The 21532-nt window shown below is 36.4% G+C and overlaps 1 protein-coding gene across 3 annotated transcripts in view; it reads right to left on the reverse strand.

The window, feature by feature from the left end:
* Nucleotides 1-21532, reverse strand: part of LOC111864016 (PAN2-PAN3 deadenylation complex catalytic subunit PAN2) — a 71480-nt gene that overhangs the window by 27669 nt on the left and 22279 nt on the right. For 2 of the 3 annotated variants that reach the window (XM_023850936.2, XM_033751291.1), the window contains 3 exons: nt 5658-5903; nt 4359-4604; nt 2041-2410 (listed from right to left, as the gene is read on the reverse strand). In XM_023850936.2, the coding sequence (XP_023706704.1) occupies nt 2041-2410; nt 4359-4604; nt 5658-5903 (862 nt within the window). The remainder of the gene's footprint in view (nt 1-2040; nt 2411-4358; nt 4605-5657; nt 5904-21532) is intronic. The other variant, XM_023850937.2, reaches the window with a different exon arrangement.

The following is a 21532-nucleotide window of genomic DNA, read 5'->3' on the forward strand; positions in this document are numbered from 1 at the left end:
CCATTGTGCATCCCCCTTTAATTTCTACTGTCGCCATACCCTACCGGTACTAGTTCATGCTATCAGCCCCGTTCAGCCAATGAGGTCGGCCGTCGGTACCTGATATTTCCCCCATCTACCAGAGGCATTGGAAACTACTTGGGCGGGAAATTGTTGCCTAATTTTGCTCAGAGGTCTCCTAGAGACATGAGGATCTTTTACATGCTGTAAATCTACAACATGGGACCCACGGCTTAAAGTTCCTCCCTGAGGACTTGTTCCTTGAATTTTTCCGCCCTTAAAAATTCCACGACCTCCGCCGGGCTTGAACCCGTGTACCTTGAGTCATGAGGTAGGAACATTACCCCTAGCCTACGGAGGCCGCTTGGCATCAAATAAAATGGATAGATGATCACAAATGGTTGCCAGCTAAGGATCTGGAATGAACTGGTCTATCCTAGAATTTACCTTGACAGATTAAATAAAGCAAAAACCTCTGTGAAAGTAATGAATAACCCACCTGAGATTCAAACTTGAAAACCTGTATAAGAGGATAGGAGGGAAAAGTAGCTGCAGCAGACAGTAATAAAGCTTAAACTTTGTTCATCTGATGAGCAAATAAAACCTACCGATATTCAGAGAAGCGAAAGGTCAGGTCAACCTTCAACTTCAAGAAATAATTCTCTAGTTTTCCAAGTGAAATACATTATCCATACATTAATTCATTGTACAGGAAGTAGCTGAACAGACTGGAATATCTGTTGGTTCATGTCACATAATTTAAATGCAAGATTTAGGGAAGTGATGGGTCTCAGGAAAATTTGTACCAAGGTTCTTGACTGAAGATCAGAGAATTCAAAACATTTCACTTTGTGAAGATTTCTTCCAATGAGCAAATGAAAAATATTATCACCAGAGATAAGACTTTGGTTTATGGGTATGCTGTTGAAATGAAAGTTATCACTACGGATGTGTCCTGATTTGACATGCCTCAAGAACGCACAACATGTGTACCTGAAAGTGAAAACAATGTTGACCTTTTTAATTATGGTGACACCCTTCACAAGGAGCTCATTCCAGCATGTCAGATGGCTTACCAAGTTTATTACCAGACAGTTCTGAGGCATGTGGTGGATGCAATATGAAGAAAATGACTGGAAATGTGGACTATATGAATGTGGCACCTCCATCACAACAATGAACCAACTGACACAGCATTCAAGAGTTCTTAGCAAAATATATAATTCTTGTCCTTCCACAGTCTCCCTATTAACCCAACCTATCCCCTTCAGACCTTTTTATATTTCTCAAAATAAAAACTACTCTGAAAGAAGGATTTCAAATGGTAGAGAACATCATTACAAATATGACAGATGAACTGAGAGAGATTTGAAGAGTACTACCTTCTGGGATATAACGCTGTGTAGTCTGCTGAAAGTCAATTGACATTTCAGAGGAACATACTGTCTCCGTCTTCAGGGTCAAAGATACCAGTGTGAAAGCAGGTGGCAAGCCAAAATATTGATTGACTTTCAACGAACTGCATGGCGTTATATCCCAGAAGATAGTATCCTTCATAACCACCCCTGTGAGAACCTCAAACCCCTACTGAGAGAGATTTAATACACACCCTTTGAACAGTGCTATCAAAAGTGGAAAAAGTGATGGGTGCAGTGCATTGCTGCTCATGGAAATTATTTTGACGGGGATAAGCATAACTAAGTTGTAGGCTTTGAAATAAAGTTATTAATAATAAACTTCAGATACTTTTTACACAAACCTCATATATGTGTTGTACTTCAACATAGCTGTTTGAAGTACAGTCACTGCTATGTAAGACAGCTTTACTTGGCATCATGCCTTAAAGGAAATATGCAGCAAACTGTGGGTGCTGGAAAATTAGACAGCAATACTTCCTAACTCATAAAATATCAATGCATAGACTCCTTAATTTGATACCAGTTTCAAGAATTTCAATTTATTCTTCATGCTCAATTTAAAATAAACATCCTGTATTCTGCAAATGTGGCAAAAAATACTACATATCTTTCATTACTATACCTGCAGTTGATGTTGATATCCACATATATTTACCATCCTCTTCACCACAGGTACTGGAGTTAGGACCATTTTCTGGTAGTGTTTTGGGTGTAAGATGTAAATGAATGTCATTCAAAATGCTGGGGAAGTCTTGGATTCTCTTACTTCTGCTTTCATCTGCATCATGGATGGCTAAACTGTTCCCATGGGCTTTTGACACAAGTCTTGAGTGGATATCACCAAGTATGCTGGGAAAATCCTTTTCCTTGTATACAAAGTAGTTTGCACCATCTGTATGAAAACCGTTCTTCCGTTGCTGCTCCAACAGTTTTTGTTTCCGTGTTTCTAGAATTTCATAATGAATTTGATGCAGGATGAAGCGATTCCAACTCTGGAAAACATTACAAGAAAAAAACTTGACTAACTCCCATCAAGCAGCCCAAGAAGTGTATGTAATGAACTGTAACAAACATACACTTTTAAATAAATCTGAACACAATCTAGGTTGAAAATCTGGATTTTAAATTTCCTAAAGAAGGGAATTCAGTGGAACTCACATCTAATGCTTCTCAAATTAATGATTTCCCTTTATTTAGTATCAAATTTCAAACAAGTTGTTTTTAGCTGGTTATTTAATGACACTGTCAGTTTTTAGACTATATGGCATCAGAGACAGGATCAGTAATGAATGTGGAGCAGTTGATGGAATGAAAACTGGCAGGAGAAACAGAAGTATTCAGAGAAAACTTATCCCATTGCCACTTTTCATGTCAGAAGTCCCTGACCTGGGATTCAATCTATGTTGATGTGGTGAGAAGCAAGGAATTTCAATGAACACAAGTTAATAAATTCAGTGTTAAATTACCTATGCTTAAGATTTTCCTCATTTTAGTGCTCCATTGCCCCCCCTCTCCCCTCCTGAAAACCGTAAATGGGGGTTTCACCATATTCCATCACAATAAGGATGTTTATGAAATATAATTTAATTCTGGTATGAATCAGTCCAGTTTAACACCTATAACTTGAGGGGATGTATTACACTGCTGTTTTTGTTGTTTTGATTTAGACATATAAAATAACAAGAAATATGCCAGACCGACCATTCCTCCATATAACTGCCACAGCAATTGTAGTATTTGTCCTGATACTACATCACCTGTTCATTTCAAGCAGAGAAGAAATCAGGGCTCACTGTGCATCCTGGCTTTCACCTCATCATTACAACAGAAGTGTTTTCCTTCAGTGGTTCAGAGAAGTGGAAATCACTAAGTGGAAGACCTGGGCTGAAAGCTGGTAAACAAAGGTACAGCTATTCCTGTAACAGGACATTCAGGCTCATAGGAGATGCTGAAAGCTGGTAAACAAAGGTACAGCTATTCCTGTAACAGGACATTCAGGCTCATAGGAGATCTCAAGGCTTCCACATTAACTAGATAATCAGCTCACAGAATGAGGCGAGGTTGTCAGCCTTACATTCTGACTGTCCTTTACCCCCCAAGAAGATTCCTGTAACTCATCTCTATCAGAGGCTGGGGCCTTAGTGCAGCTGAAAGGATTAGGTAAATTGATAAATCCACTAACCTCAGTGGGAATCAAACCCACAACCTTCTGGCTTGTAGCACAGTGCCTCAACCAATTACACTAATGCATGCCCCTGGCTGAAAGATGAGTGAGTCAAAATGCCATCTATATCAATTTTCCTCCAGAAAATCTCTTGCCCATTCTCCATCCACCTTTCAGCTAATGACTTCCACCCTTTGAACCACTGAAGAAGCACGCTGAAGCAAAACACTTCTGACATGATGATGAAATAAAAACTGAGCTGTGCCAGTGAGTGTAAATACAAAGCCCTGATCATGTCTTGATGGCAATTAAACAAGTGGTGTACTGCTGGAACAAAGCTCTCAATTTCTCTGAAAATTTATGCTGGCAAATAACTAGACATCTATATCAAAGTAATAAATATAAGTGTAACACAACTTTGGAAGTTACTTACTGAACAGTCTATATACATTATATGTTTCCTCCTCTACATGGATTAAATACATGTTCTGATTTTCAGGAATGTAACCTCTGTCTGTAACGAGAGTCAGCTCTACAGCATAACGTCTGTATGAATGATTAACTTTTTTAACAGTAGACTTTATGACCCTAAGACGTTTAGTGTCTGTATTGTTCAGTAATTCTGCAAGAAGTTAATATCAAGACCAAAAATGGATGGAAAATTACAAAGAATTCGTTTGTTAAATATGTACACTCCAACATGAAGAATATTCTTTCATCTTCTTTACTATGAAACAACATTACTGTAACATTATTAGCCATATACAAAAACATACCTGAATGAGTTGGATTAAGTTTGTTTTCTTCTTACTTTCGGGACTTTGGTCAGAAAGAATAAGACCAAGTGCTGAGGCTTCAGGAACAGTGCGGAAAGCTCGAAGAAAGTTGCTGGACTGGCAGGGAAATCCTTGTGATACATCAAGCATGTGGAACAGATAGCCAAGCTCACAAGCAAGGCAGAACTCCTTGTGGCACAGGTGTGACAGCAAAATACTCCGGACAGGGTTCACATAGTACAGCAGCTGACAAAGAAACAGAGGTCTAAGGGTTGTGACACAGTAATCCATGTAGCTGGTTCAAATACATTAAAAAATTACTTCTCATAATGATTTAACTGTTTAATGCCACATGACACTAGCTGACAGTCACTCAGCTGGTCAAGAAACTTGATGGTTCATCACTCAGCTCACAAGATAGAGCATCACTGGTCCTATATTCAACGAGATGAATCCAGCCCACATCATCAGAGATTTAATGTTGTGACATGGCAGCTGAAAGACCAAAATAGTGGATCCAGAAGGGAAGCATGCTGCTAGGGAACAGCCGACAAACACATGGCCCACAGTCGGAAATGGTGCTTTCATTTGGGTCTGTCCTGAGGCTACATAGCAAGCGCAAATTAGACAACTTATTTAGTCTTAGCAACTAGAGTAGTGAGAAGACAAGTCATTATAATTCTTTGTAGTTATGAGTTGTAAATGGTCAATAAATCCAATTAGCAATCCAAACCCTGTGTCCAGTCACTAATATATCATAATATTATCTTCCCAAGCAGTTTCTTCCCTTCAGGCTTTCCATTAAAATTTTGATTGTATCTCTCTTCTCCCTCATGTGTTGCATTTCTAACCCATTTCATCCTAATTTCTTTGAAGTTTTTGGTGAAGAGTACAAAAAAGCTCAGTGCTCACTGGTCAAGAAATGCTTGCTACCAGCTCTTCAGATGTTACTTAAGCAAAAATGAATGGTAAATGTCAGTGGAGGTTGGTACTACCTATTATAAAGGGTCATCCAAAAGAACTTCCTAACTCTTTAAGTTTTAGTGTCTTGTTCTGTGTGGTCAAATGTGCTCTTTTACTTTGAGAGAAGACTATAAATAATAAACATCTCAAAACAAAAGGTTCAGAAAAATATCTGGCCTCAAGGATTATAAACTAAAGAGATATTTAGGATATAACGTAATGAAGAATATTGCTAGGATAGTGAAATACAAAGGGATACAGTGGGCTAGGATGGGGAGAGAAGGAATATCTGAAGAATTTTGGGAATTCCCAATTATCATAGCACTTCATCCTTACCTGAAGCATTGCATTACAGTAGGAGTTTGGAAGAGTTGCTTCAAGACCAGAGAAACCAGTTCTGTTGTATTGGTCAAAATCACAGTCTTCCATGCCCATCTTTGAATACTTGACATCAATCTTACGGTAGCGCTTTGGAATTGCAATAAAATTTGCCTCTTCTCCTGATTTACCTGTCCGAGAATCACTATTGAACAGCTTTGACTGCCTACGGCCTCCACCATGTTTCTCCAGTTTATATGCAACCTGTAAGAATCACAAAGTTATCCTGTTCTTTTACTGGTAATAGCATATTAGCAGATACAGGCAATCCACATAAGCTTAACCCAAAAACCAAGTACCTCAGCATCCCCCTTAAATAAAACAAGATTGTAAAATTATCTATTGTACATTTGCATGGTGAATTCCATTGAAGGACTTGTATAATAAGTGATGTGCCAGCATCCATATTCTTATATGAAAAGAGAGTATAGCTAATACAATAAAGGGAAGTAACATTCTGTAGTTCCAGCGGTCTTATTTTTTTAAATGAATAATTCTGATATATATGAGATAAACTCCGTCTTAAGTGCAACAATTTAATTGTAGTTCTTTCTTCTTCCCTTCCTCCAAACTACATGTTTCGGCCCTAAATGGCCATCATCAGGTGTGTATTCTTACGTAGCTGCTACACTGCCCGTAGTTTAAAATTTAAAATCACCAGTCTTTCCAATTGTATGTATGTATAAAATCTTTGTTAACCTACACGCATCAATTTGATTTCTAAAATTGTCACTTTTTTAAAACTTCAATTCAAATTAAAATGTCTATAAATTTTCTGTTCTTTTTCTTTTTCCGAATTTTTAAAAATTAAAATTTTCTCGGGGTACACGCCCTATGTCTATAGAGGCTACACAGAACAATACCTTAACAGCGATAAAACAAGAAGTGGCCTCTGCAGCACTATAGACATAGGGCGTGTACCCCGAGAAAATTTTAATTTTTAAAAATTCGGAAAAAGAAAAAGAACAGAAAATTTACAGACATTTTAATTTTAATTGAAGTTTTACAAAAGTGCCAATTTTAGAAATCAAATTGACGCATGTAGATTAACAAAGATTTTATACATACATACAACTGGAAAGACTGGTGATTTTAAATTTTAAACTACGGGCAGTGTAGCAGCTACGTAAGAATACACACCTGATGATGGCCATTTAGGGCCGAAACATGTAGTGTGGAGAAAGGGAAGAAGAAAGAACTACAATTAAATTGTTGCACTTAAGACGGAGTTTATCTCATATATATTGTGTGAGTGTAACAGGATGCTTAAATATAATAGAATAATTCTGACTCTGATGAACTCTTCCCTTATAATAAACAAACATTACATTCACATGCAATGATTAACTTTTAGGTGATACTTATTCAAACTGACAAAAAACCATAACTATCATCTTACAGTGAATGAATAAACGATCAATATTTAGACCCTACTGTCCACTGCTATTACAGGCACTAAATGAAAATTAAACAAGTTCTTTAATATATGCTTCAGAGTCATACTATAACAGAGCACTGCATTAGAATAAAGAAACAAATTTGGGATTACTGGGTTTTTGGACTTTGTCCATCATTTGGTACTCTAAAGAACACACTGTTTTGGAAATTGCATATGTTGCTGTCCTCAGGTGAAAGGGAGGGAGACACCTACTCTGTTGGACCTGTCAGAAACAGATAACCTCAATCATCACTGAAGGTCCAACCTGGAATGACACATGCTGACTTCTTCAATAGTAATACTTTCAGTGTTCATGACCTTGCCCAAGCCAATGCTGAGGTGTGCCCAAAGGCTCTAGTGATAGAGGTTAGCTCTTTCTAACAGATCCAACAGTGTATGTGCTTCCCACCCCTCACCTGAGGATGGAAACACGTCCAGTATCCAAAATGTTGTGTTCTTTACAGTACCAGATGAGGAACAAAGTAAAACATTCTGTAATGCTAATATGTATACACTATCATTAAGACCCTTTACAACTGAATTAAGCAAATTTTATTTCAGTGTAGCATAAATTCAATAATGAGTTTCTTGCTTTCTGTTCCTTAGTTGCTATCTTTGGCTGAAACAACTCAACTGTTTGCTTTCATGTTGACTGACCTGTTATAAGACAGAATAAGACTTCAAAAATGCAGTCAATTATATTTTAATTATTAGTGGCTTTGCTTCGCATATTCACAAACCAGTCACAACATCCAATACTGAAACAATACAAATTACAGGTTTCAGGAAGCTCATCGAAATGAGCTTTCTTCACTATAGTGATAACTACTGAAAACAGATTACTGTTGGCTGATCCAACTACCAGCAGAATTAGTGCTACCTGCAACCAGCATGTGCGCACTCAACATCTCATGCAACGCCAATACAATTGTATTGTACAGACAGGTATACAAACACACACGCATACCTATAAATTCAAGTGAAATTTCAATTAATTATTATTGAGAATAAGTCTTCAGTAATCTTTGCACCTGTTTGGAAGACCACTGCTGAGTGTCAAAAACACATGCTCAGAAATAAACCCCTCCCTTTATAGTTTATTACCTCAAAAAATGTAAGACCACAGAAAAGGTGTGGACAAAAAGATGTGTCATTCATTTTTCTCAATAACTTTTGTTCAAAACATTACTTTCTGAAATAAATACTTGGTGACTTATGCTCATTACATACACAGAAACACATGTAGGTTTTCATGTAAAGTGTATGTTACTTTTGTTCAATTTTAAATAAGATTGCAATATGATCATAAATTTTGTTCCAACTCTCCAATACCAAATTTCTTGAAAATCCTTCCATACATTTTCAGATTGTTTCATGTGTACAGATGGACAGAGGGAACAGATTTAATAGGCATATTTTAGGGTTGTGAATGTGCCTAAAGATGTTTACTTCCACTCTATTCAAGTAAAAAAAATTTCATGTTAATAAATTCTGAAACAATGTATGAAGATTTCTATGTGAAAGACAGTTCTGTTCTCAAATTGATAACTACTGTTATTTCATGAATACCATAAAATCAATTTTTGCATACACAGTAATGCTGCTTGAACTCAAAAGATTATATACCACAAAATGAGATGTGTGAGAGATCATGAATGGAATAAAAAAATGGATGTGGAAGGAGACAGTCATGGTCTATTTGAAGATACTGTAATGACACTCGTCTGGACATGGACATAAGTGGGGAAGAAAAAGAAAAGAAGTTGGAATAGCAGATAATCCAGCCAAGATTTGAACCAGGTATATCCTGAATAAAAGTCTACAATGTTACTATACATCTGTTTTCCATTAAGCTGACATTATCAGAACCTATATCCCTGAGTAACAATATTATTCTGAGCTCTCCTTGGTCTCATGGATGCTTTATTATTTTTTTTTCCATAAGAAATTTATGTAGCATTTTCCCATTTCTTCCATCCCAGTTCATAACAACATTAACTTTATAACACTGACACTGTGTATGAGAAAGTTAATATAATTAAGTAGAACATGGGAAATCCAAATGGTTGATTCAACAAGTAAGATAATGAAATATTAACATATAAGGGAATGCATATGAGTTTTCTCAGGTTAAAATCCAAACAAATGGCATGGTAAAGGGTTAATTCTGTTTCAACTAGGCAGAGTCAATACTTCCTGCATTACTGCTTTCTTAATTGCTGCTAGTTCACCTGCTACCTTTGGCCTTGTTAAATCTTATTAGATAATCTTGTTCAGTCTCCTTTTATTACTGGGCAGTTTGATGTAGCAGTAATGAGGCAGATTTGTATTTGGGAAGTATCTGGTTTGAATCTAGGATGGGTTACTAGCTATAATGACTGATATGTAATTACAGCATTTGTTGTTGGCCACGTTGTATATTGAAGCTGTTCCAATGTTTCAGTGTAGTACATTGCAGTCACGATCTTTAGGGTCAATGTGAGGAAGTTGGAAATAAACTGATTTATGGGCCTTGCAGTGAGAGTAAAGGTTGATGAATGGAGCATGGAGCTATTAAACAGAAAGAGGGCCATGTGGATAAGAAGAGGAGCTGGAAGAAAAGCTGAAGCCAGACTTTGCTCAGTTTTCACAGCTCTTCTGATGGCGTTGATTAGTTTTTTTACAGTCTCCCATGCAACATTATATTCTATAAAATTTATTAAAAGTTATTCACTTTAAAAGTTTATCACTATATGTTTCAACCAATGTGATCATCATCATCATTATCAGGTTTTTAAATTATTGAATGAGGAAACTGCTGTCTTCTGTTTCATTGTTTATGTTGTTAATATAAAGTCCCCTCGATGCGCATATGTGTTTGAGTTGGTGCGTCATATTCTCTCCTGTTGTGTGTCTTATTTTTGAATGCTTCGAGGATTTGAAAACAAGCAAGTTAATAGAAACACTGACTGTGACAGTAAGCTATTTGGATGAGCATACAATTTTTGTCAGTAACTTTAGTGCAAGGTTTCAGTATCCAGGGCTTCATACACATCTTACAGACAGCTCTATTAAATGCCAACTTCACAACTCTTAGAGCAAGGCTGCCAAATCTTTTGCAACAGAGGGATATATAGCAGGCCCATCATATCTGTAGTCTGATGTAGGGGCTGGTGTCCCACTTCCACTTCTACAGCCTTAGGAATCCCCACCCCCTTTCTGTCCAGAAGTGCTACAGTAAGCTGGCTTGAAAATTTGTTCTAACATTGGATAGGTTTACTACACAATAAAAATTTGTTATGCTCATTTCTTTTCTCATAAAAAAATATCACTTTAAAAATGTTTCCTTCCCACTGTGATCAACTTTACTCAACATGTTACTAGACTGACTTCGGTATGAGTCACCGAATCATGTTCAGTGCGACAACAATGTAAACTGCAACATGATGGCCAANATTTTAATATCACTTCCAAAACACACAGATAAACAACTCATGCAATAAAATCAATAAATTCCCTTATGATCTGAAAGTTCAATATCAAATTCTCAACAGGCCACCACTGAACTATATTCTGAGACAGCACAATCAAGTTCACATCCTTACACTATTTATTTAAGATTTACTTTAATAAGATCCTTCCAACAACTGATCTCTTTCCTTGAAGTTGCTGAAATCATGCCAGAGAATCAGTCCAGTCCTGAAACCCTTTGATATTTTATTAGATACTACCACTGAGGCTGCAGAAACATGTCTCATGCATCAGTGCCCTCCAAATTGAATCAAACTGTTATGTTTCCCCTTCCAGCATACTTTCCTATATCCCTCCTCCCCTTGTAGTTTAGAGTCTGTTCACACAAATGTTGACAATGCTAACTCACTAGCGACAAGCACTTTGGGTCAGCTGACATAGACCAGATGGGGGACGGAAGAGGAACAAAATAACTGGGGAAGCATCAAGCACCACCATTGCCACCAACCATAGGATGTCTCTCCATGACCTCAGTATAATTTTTAATGGTGAGTAGTTGTTACTTTCCAAACTGTCAACTATCCCATCAGCTCTCCAGGACTACTTAGCAGCTATATATATATATGTCTGGTGGCTTAGCTTTCAATTACAATCTCAGTATGTGTTATACTGTGGGTCCAAGGAACCCAATAAACATGACATTCTCAAAAGTGGAATTTTCTTTTCATATGACATATGTACATCATGCTGTGAATGAACGTTTTATTAGGATACAAATTACATGGAACATGGCCTATTAGCTTGCATGTTAAGTAGAATGTCAAAGGGCTAAATGAGGCATTTAAAATTCTGGCATTTTGTTTGTGTGACAATAATTCAATTTCATATATACATTATGAGATAAACACTTCAATACTGAATATTTCTGATTAAAGAGTGCCCCATGAATGGATGACTCTTAATTTCAGTAAGTGCTTTAGTGTAGGATCAGAAGCAATATCAGTCAAAACAGTATTCTAATCATTCCAGTTTTAACCAATTCTGAAAAAGGACTTCATGTCCATAATCATGATCTAAAATGCAAAACACCCATTATTTAAATGTTTAATAATGTAAATAAGAACCCTATTTTCAACCTTACATCCAACTTCTTCCTAAAATAAACCATTCACAATCTGAAAACTTCAAGCTTCTAGACCACAAGTGAAGCTTAAATTATTATTCAGAGACAGAATCAACTGAGTTCTAATTTAACATCACATTGCTTTCAAACTGATATTCACAAATATAACCATAGAATAACAGAATTCTGTTGAACAGAGCAGTTTCAGAGTATTTTTTGTTTCTTTCTACAGTTTTAACACCCAATATTCATGCTGATAAATTCTGGGATGACAGTGTCAGGAAGAAATGAAGAACTCATGCCCTATTTTATGATTAAATGCTAATACTGTAGATGAGAGATTACAAAATAATTAACAGCCACTATAACAGTGTAAGGAAATTGTTGCAAATACAGTACAGTATATGCATGAAGATTTCTATTTCCAAACAGAAACATTTTGTGTCAAGTGCTGATACATTCTTACTCTCTAGAAATCTACAACATCTGATCTTCCACCTTGTAAGCATAAATCTGTTTATTTTAATTAGAGGTGTATGCCCCTTATCAACCAAGAAAATATAAAACCACCAGCAACCTATGATGAGTTGTGTACACAATAATGGTTTATCATCATGTACAACTATAACGAGTATTTGTGAACACTTTTAATTGACTTCTGCTGATTTCTTATTGCTAATCAACTGTCCAGACAATATGCATAGACAACACACTAACAATTACTATTAATTTATTTCTCTGAAACCATGATATATTTTGATCAATTAATGATCATCACAAGGTGTCCACTCTTTACATATGAAAACAGACCTGTGAACATGTTATTAATATTAACTCTTCTCAGATTGGAGGCTGGATCCAGTTACAGTAAGACTATGCCTGTGCTGCTGATTTTATACAACTAATTATGTCTAAAATTTTAAACTGTACAAAGAAGCTGATGAAGGTAGCTGAAGTGAATGGTGGTGTTAAAAGTATGTCATAGCAAGATTGTTGCATTCTCATTTACATACCTCATTACTGGCAGAATTTGCCACACAAAACACTTTGCATTCAACATAGTGCAAAGGATAGGCATATATATTTAACTTNTTGAACTTGAAATAAATATGAATATGAATATGAATGTAAGTATATTTGTTTTTAATCCCACTGTGGTATAAACAGGTAATTTTGGTGTATGTTGTGCAGTATGTAGATCTTATGAGGACTGTGATTGTGCATTATGTGAGTTATATTTTCAGTTGTATGTGCTAAGGGTTGTCACTGGTTGTGCTGTTGAAGTATAACTGCTCATTTATTGAAAGAAACATGTTGTGGCTTCAGAGGGATAAATAACTAGTAATTACTGATGTGTCTATCAATGTTGTGTGGAAAGATGATAACAATAAGGACTTTAAACATAACAGGAAGCAAACGTTAAAGCTTCAACACCTCTTTACCTGTGATAACCACATGGCCTTCTCAAGAACTCTCTGCAGTCCTGTTGCAAAGTGCAATACGGGTTATCATGTGACAAACTTACCAATAAATGACCACCATGGGTCAAATATGACCAAGGCTGCTAGGAATAAATACCACTACAAATGAATGTGTAAATACAAAGGAAAGATGTAACAGTGATCCCACTGAATCGAGTCAGGCAAGAGGAAGAAAAAGAAAGGTTTATGACTGTTTCATATAACCTTTATTTGACTGTATTATTGCAAATATAGCATATAATATTTTCAACTACAATGATAAAATCAATGTCAGTTACTGTCACAACAAGTACAGTTAATGAGTACTGGAATATGTTAAAATGATAATTTCTTTGCCATTACCAAACAAGTGGTGTTAGAGCTCTGGTATTTTTTAAGCTGAAATTAAAATCTTAACTTCACCACAGTGAACTAAATTTGGAGTTATTAGCTGTTTCACATCTGGTTCCAAAACCATTAAGAGACTGGTAATATCAGCTAATACAAGGTTCTGTTAGTTTATTGAAAAAATAATATTAACAGCCCTAATAGTAGCTGGAAAATACACGCAAAATGTGTAACAAAGCATTATAATTAAAACACGAATGAAATAAAAGAATTCTAACAAAATAGTCATCACTTCAGTACATAACTACAACAGCATATTTAATCTGACATGGAATTTACACACGTCATATTCCAATTAAGCCTTAACTCAGCTGGGATCATGTTTCATTAAAAGCAACCAAATCATAACTGTATTTAGATCATAGTCTTCCATGTAATTTGGCAGGTGATTATCAATGTTTCTGAGGAAGCTGCTGCCTTCATTTTCAAAAGCCCACGATCTAAATCTTAAGTGCCATGAAAATCTCAAATTTAATGTAACTGCATCATTGAACAAGAGTTTCTGATGGAAACTTATATGTAAATCTAGGCATTCAGAAATGTACTTACAAACTTTTGGGTTATGTTTCAACCTTAAATATTAATTTAACACACAACAGTCACTAACATAATTTCAGATGTGATTACTCATACCCTGTTCATATGTATGTTAACCCTTCAGTGACGGGCTCCGTCCGTGGCACGCCAGCGCATTCTGTCACATGTCGCCGGGGTCCATACCACGCACCCGTATTGCAGCTGTGAGTTTCAGCTCATATTTTGAACTGTTGTTTTTCATGTAAAGTATTTTTTTTGGTATGAAATTAAAGAGGAAATTTCAGGCTATCATTTCGTATGTTCAGTGTCCCACTTTGAACTTCCTGCGGGAGTTGTAATACAGTTGAATTCTTTGAAAAAATTTTCAATTTCAACACTTGGTGCGCTTGTTACCATATAAACCTATCTCTGCCTAGGGGAATTCTTATGAACTAAGTATGTTAGATCGATACTGTGTGCTGTCCAGTAGCTGGTCGAATGAAAAGTCGGTTCTCTTAAGGCATATTCTGAACTGTGCTGCTTCAACATTGGTATTTGTAACTATGAGAAGACACATGGAGAATCATCGATTTTGAGACATGATGTTGACTCTAAGAAGAGTGTTATGACTGCTACTGTAGCAAATGATAAACAGTTCACTATACGAATGGTACTACTGTAATTCCCCTTTGTTCTATAAATATGCATCATGCAGTCTGGTTAGCCAAGGCCAGCCGCAAGGAACAAAGTGGCCAGCTGTGTTGTGTCATGACCAGTGGAGAATATATTTACTTCAAACTGAACCAGAACAAAGTTTTATCAGATTCGGAATTAGACATTGAAAATGGATGTTTGTGCTTTTCTCGATTCTATGGTAAATGACAGAATCGAGAATAGCACATACATCCAGTGAGAGAATATGCAAAACTATAAGGGACAAAAAGAAAATTTCTGAATGTGATGAGAATATGTAGGAATAACACAAGGAAAAGAAGAGATCAATTGTCAATCAGAATTCAGTTAATTGAGGTACTCTCTGTGAAATATGCTAATACTGTAGAACACAAAGTGCCAGGTTGACATTCGTCAGACAAAACAGTGCCCTGCCTAAGAGAAAGACTCCACCAACTGCTAAGAAATCAAAACCACAGAAACAGCGTATTGTTTGTCAAATCTGTGTACTGATGTGATGCGTGTGACGTTGGACTCTGTGTGGAATGTTTTCATGACTAACACAACCAGCTGAATTTCTAAGGTAATATAATACTATCATTCATAATTTTTATAGGCTTACTGTGCCAAAAAATAATTTTAAAGCAGTGTGGATCAAGACACCAATTCTATATACATTTCTGAACGTAGTGTGAAATTTAGAGAAACAAAACTCCAGTTTTTCCCAATTTATTACACTTTAAGTTAAATTCTGCACTCTCCAATTTAATATTTAAATATCCTCCAGCATATGAGTTGGGTAGGAATTTATAAGCCCGTCGGTGGTGAAGGGTTAATTTACATGTTCAATCTAATGTACATACACAGTGATCTCATACCAAGTTCTGACAAAGCATAAAACAAATTGAATATCCAGACTTATTTGAAGTTTCTATCTATGATAGCTTATGGTTTGTCAGAAAACAATTATGCCACTGCTTGAATCAAGGTTTCAATTATAAAATTGAAACAAATATTAATTTCAGAAATTTCTCCATACTTAAACATTCAAATTTTGCACATTACAGAAATGCCACTTTAATATATTCTGAGTACAAATTTACCTATTTCATAATCAACACAACTTTATTTACAGTACTGCTGCTACTTCTATCAACAGTGTCATGTAAGCACTGAGGAAACACAGGACATTACCCGATGCCATATTTAGGATGTTGAGAATTCAGAAGAGAAGAAAATCCAAGGAGAGGTTGACAGTTTTATTAGCATAAGTGTTATGGGTGAGAAGTTATCACCATTTGTTAACTGGTAAAGTGAATAAACCAGTACCTTTCAAAAAGATCAATGTAAACAGTTTGCCAGTTCTCTGAAAGATAATATATCGGCATGGATGACCCGTAAGATGTTCACTGAATGGGCTAATATCATTAGCAAAATGATAAAACAATAAAACAGAAACAATGTAATGACAATGAATAACTGTTCCGCTTGCCCATAAGCAGAAAATTTTCTTTCATGAAATGCCACTTCAAGTTTGCAGCCACTTGACACGCCCACCATAAATACAGTTAAGGTATTGTAGTGGAAACTTCTATTAACTTCTGCTGTAGCAAATTCCAACAATTTCCAGCCCATAACTAAATTCTCATAGCCAACAAATGTGCCAGTTGCTATTTTATGGACTGCTGCTTCATGGGATAAAGTTAATCATGAATTAATCATTAAATGCTTTGCCAAAGCAGGCTTTGTGGTTGCTTCACAGCAGACCAACAAGAGAACAAAACTGAAGATTTGGTGACTCTGTTAGAATCATTAACAAGCTGTATGGGCCACTTCAGTAGAAATTACTGAGATGGGCAATGATATTCCAGTAGTTGATACCATCAAAGAAGATTATAACCAGCAAATTAAAAGAACTGAGTGGCAAAAACACACAGCAAGACGATAATAGTGACAAAGACCATGAACAAAATGAAAGCTGTACTGTTCCTGCATGATATATATAGTAAGCCGTACAGAAGCTGTTAATATGTTAAGGTAATGTGTTTTGCTGTAGAAAACAACAATGAAATGTTAAATTCTATCAGTGGTGTCAAAAATATGTCTGAAGAGATACATAATAATCATAATTATTATTAATTAAATTTGTGAAAAAACCTATGTTATACAAAGTTGTTAAAGGAATGTACAGTAGCTGATGTAAGTACTGCAATATTTCCTCAAGTACTGTTATCTTTCTTGAAATAATAAAAAAAAAAGTTTTATAATTAGAAAAATACTGTGCATATGTATTCTAATTAGTTACATTCACTGATCACTTATTGAGCATCAAAAACTGTACAAGATTCTTTTTATATAAATTAGTGACTACTTCTACAAGTCAGTTTGTGCATAGTGACCATTAACTTGCAGTTCCAAGACAGGTTCTGTTATATTTTTAACTAAAACATACATTATGTTATATATTATGTATTACGCACTATAATCTATATATGCTGAAACATTAAGTATATAAAGCGAGCCNAAAAGTGTTCTGCATATACCTCAGAAGACACAGTGTGTTTTGGCAATGAATGAAGAGCTCTTTATGACGAGGTCTGCAGCCTTATTACCGTTTGTTTATCTAACAAGATGTCAGCCAGTGGGTGGGTTCTCTTGGCTAAGATCACGTGCACCACATAACAGAATGGAGCAGTCTATCCACACCTGAAAAATGTTTTTGTAAAACCACTTCACATAGCACATTTCACAGTGATGTAAACTGTTCAATAAGGAATGTCCAAAGGTGTGTTACACTCATATTTTTTACTTCAAAATAGATCTCCAACAAAACAATGAATGAAGGACAAACCTACATTTCTTCACAATGTAGGAGTATTAAAAAGTTCCCAGAATATAGGCACAATTTTTTAGTAAAAATATATTAAAAAAACTAGCCTAGTCACCCTTGAAGTACTGCACACTTGCACCAGCCATTGCTGGAAGCACCCTTGCAAGTCCTCTTCTGGTATGGTTCCGAGACCTGTTGTCATGTTCTGCTGAATTTCCACCACAGACGCAAATCAACGACCTCTAAGAACCATCTTGAGTCTCAGGAAAAGCCAGAAGTCACATGGAGTAAGTTGATTCCTCACCAGAAAGAGTGCACTGCAAGGGAGGCATGACAGGTTGCACTGTCATGGTGCAGGATCCAACTGTTTATCCATAGCTGACTGTGGCACATTAAAGTGTCTCGGCTTGTTGCAACTTGTTTCACAGATAGCACACAGTCCACTCCTGTACATTTCACCCCCCTTGCTTGTAACAGGAAGCAGTGATCTTGATATAACTGAATTCCAGGAACTTTCTGAGTTTTCTTTATAATCAGAAAAGTGACTTAGACCTTTGACATTACTTTGGATCTAGCAGATGAAGTTCATCATCAATGATTTCTAGAATGACATCCCAGATTTCAATCTTCAGAGAATCCAAAGTGTGTGATCTATTTCCATAGACTTTTGTTCCAAATTACTCCAGAGATAAAAACCACACACATTCAGATCTGGTGAATGTGACAGCCATGAATCACATAATAATAAAAACAAATCAAACTGCTACTGTGGCAAGTTCAAATCGCTGTATGTTTGTCCTCATGACCAGTTAGCTGTGAGCTTTCTTTTCCTTTGTGTCAAACCATGGTGAGGTACAGTACTAAAGATACCTTCTTCTGAGAATTAGACTTGTATATATTTTCAACAGGAAAATGCACTATCAAACAACACAGAAAACCAATATGGACTCTCATGAACTGTTCTGAATGAACAGGTAATAATTATAGGTTGATGGCTGTCGGTGTCCATGATCTGAATGCATGTGATTATCATTTCTGGGGGAAAATTGAAACAAAAAGGGTATAGAAATAACCCACACACTTTGTAGGTTTTACCAACTGGAATCCTGCATGGAAGGTGACCAAAACTAACAGAAGTTGTTACATTTTCTGAGTGCAGATGGAACCTCCAATTATGCCATGTAGTGGCATGTAATTTTCTTAGCCAAGATAAGCTGCTTACTAGCTAGCACCTTGCTATATGCTGCTTACTAGCTAGCACCTTGCTCTACAACAGGCTGTCACAACATTTCTATATTCTGGCATATAATGCTGTGACGAGTTCTGGAGGAACACAACACTTCCATCTTCAGGGCTGAAGAGTAAGCCAAGTAAGGAATCATCATGATGTAAGCACTAAGTTTGCTGAAGATGGAGAGAGTATTGTAGCACATAGACCCGTTGCTAAGTAATGACTCTGTAAACAATGCCTGCTGCTAAGTAACAGAGGAATGGTGTTTTCTGTGTGGTCTGTGCAAGGATGTTATAAGCAGGACAATTACTGAAAGTTAGTGCTGTGCAGGGAAGTGATAAGTTGGTTGGTAAGTTAGTGAGTTAGTCGGACAACTGCAGTTCTGTCCTTGTGAGATGCTGTTAAAAGCTGGTAGCTGATGCACAGGGATAGTTCGAGAACCCAGAGTAGGGGGAACGTCAGCTGTTGAAAGCCATTACTAGAAGACTGGTGAAGATACTAACAGCATACTAACAAGACTTAGTACGTTCCATAGTGAACTACAGAGTGCGAATTAGTGATAGTGCTATAGTTACTTGTAGTTATGATCTGCAAGTGATCAATAAATCCAATTACCAATCCAAATCCTGTCTATAGTCATTCACACACATGACAATATGTTCCCTCACTACCTGTCCTGTTCGTAACATCTCAGCATTGACTGCACAGAAAACACCATTACTCTGCTGTTTACAGGCCGTTGCCTAGCAATGGATCTACATACCACAATATAAAATTCAAATTGAGAAAGTGACAGTACTGGACTGAAATACAACAAATTGCCCATTTCTATTTGCCCACTTTATGCGTTCAAGTTCGCTGATTATTAATACTGTAGACTCAAGTATTTTCAATGAACACACACACACACACACATGAGCTTTCACAGAATAATATCACATTAAAATGTTCATAACTACCTTATGCTTCTTTTTGTTTGATCCAATTATGAAATACCTGGCCTACAATCTTCTGCCACTGAACTATTTATTAATCAAAAGTGGCAATGCCTCTGGAGCCTTGGATTTCAGATTGCATTCAATACACTCAATTTACTTTTATCTAACTGCAAATGACAGTATACTGCCAAGGACCTATTCTATGTCACAGCCTTTGACACAGACCTTGCATTCTATAATTGACAGAAGGTTGCATATGTTTGACTACTAACCGTTTTCATCATTACCAGGATCATTATGCCAAACTTAAGTTTTTGCAACTATTAAAAGTAGCTGTAAATTGCTATTTCTTTCAAAGACAGAATAATGGAATTACCCAGATTCCAATGCAGGACCTAGGTACCACAGTTAAGCACTCAACCTTCGACATTAAACAACAGGCATTAGAACCCAAACTTCTCATAACAAGAATGTTAAATCCAAACTAAAGATCTCTATATTGTGTCACATTTCATCTAATCAACTGAATTAAAAAAAAAAGATTTCACCAGGGATGTCACAAGGTTGCTAGCACTGGTACAGATTTCATGCATATTCTCAATATCCAAACCTTCATCTGGAGCTATACCCAGATGATGGACAGGAACTACTTATATTCAACATTTTACCTCCACCTTCACTCATTTTCTTCACTTGAATACCACATACATTTTTCCCAAGATCTCTATAAACCAAAGTGTTTTTGCTAACTGAAGCAAGTTTTTCACTTTCTCTCAGTCATATCTTAAAAATGAAAACTGTTTTTCTGTTAACTTAAAACTTACAGACTTCCTTACCTCACATAAAATCCTATGGCACACAACAATTTCCATCAACCACAGATGTGTACAGTATGAATACCACTGTGTATATAATACATCTGCCTGAATTCTGCCATCTGTTGACAGCAGACTTAAATTTGAATATGTTTAGAAGGCTTCAATCTAGGTGTCCATTTGTTTTTATTATAAATTTTACCTTATTATTTTAAATACAGTGGAACCTCATTTAACGAGCACCTCTCATAATGAGTAATTTGCATAATGAGCAAAACAAATTGTAAAAAAATGACTCACTTAACAAGTGACATTTCACATAACGAGCGACGAGAGGGGAAGTCCTGGATTGTGCGCTTGCTACATCAGTCTGTGTTTAGCACTCGTTCTGCTAGCATCTTAGTGTCGCTTGTGATCACACATTTTTCCAAACTTGTGTTCAGACATATTATTTGTGATTTTTTTGTGCAAAGTTTAATAACCCTTGCAAAAATGTCCCCGAAGAAAAAGCTGCAAAAAAGACAGCCATAAGAGAATAAAAATAACCGTAGAAATGAAACATAAAATCATTGAAAAGCGAGACCGAGGTGTGAGCGTGGCTGATCTAGCATGCACATACAATCGGTTTACATCAACAATTTGCACTATCCTCAAGAACAAGGACAAGATTAAGGAGACAGATGCTTCAAAGGGAGTGACAAGAATATCTACGCAACGGTTACGTATTCTCAACGATGTTGAAAGGTTGCTCCTCATATGGATAAACGAAAAGCAATCGCAAGGCGACACTATTAACGAGAACATTTGTGAGAAGGCGAAAGTGATTTTCATCGACCTCGTTAACAAGACGCCAGGATCATCAATGGCTGAAGAAGAAGCATTTAAGGGAAGCTGTGGGTGGTTCGAGAAGTTTAAGAGAAGAACCGGCATCCACAGCATTGTAAGGCAAAAA

The sequence above is a fragment of the Cryptotermes secundus genome, unplaced genomic scaffold (genome assembly GCF_002891405.2).
Source record: "Cryptotermes secundus unplaced genomic scaffold, Csec_1.0 scaffold303, whole genome shotgun sequence".
NCBI classification, from domain to species: domain Eukaryota; kingdom Metazoa; phylum Arthropoda; class Insecta; order Blattodea; family Kalotermitidae; genus Cryptotermes; species Cryptotermes secundus.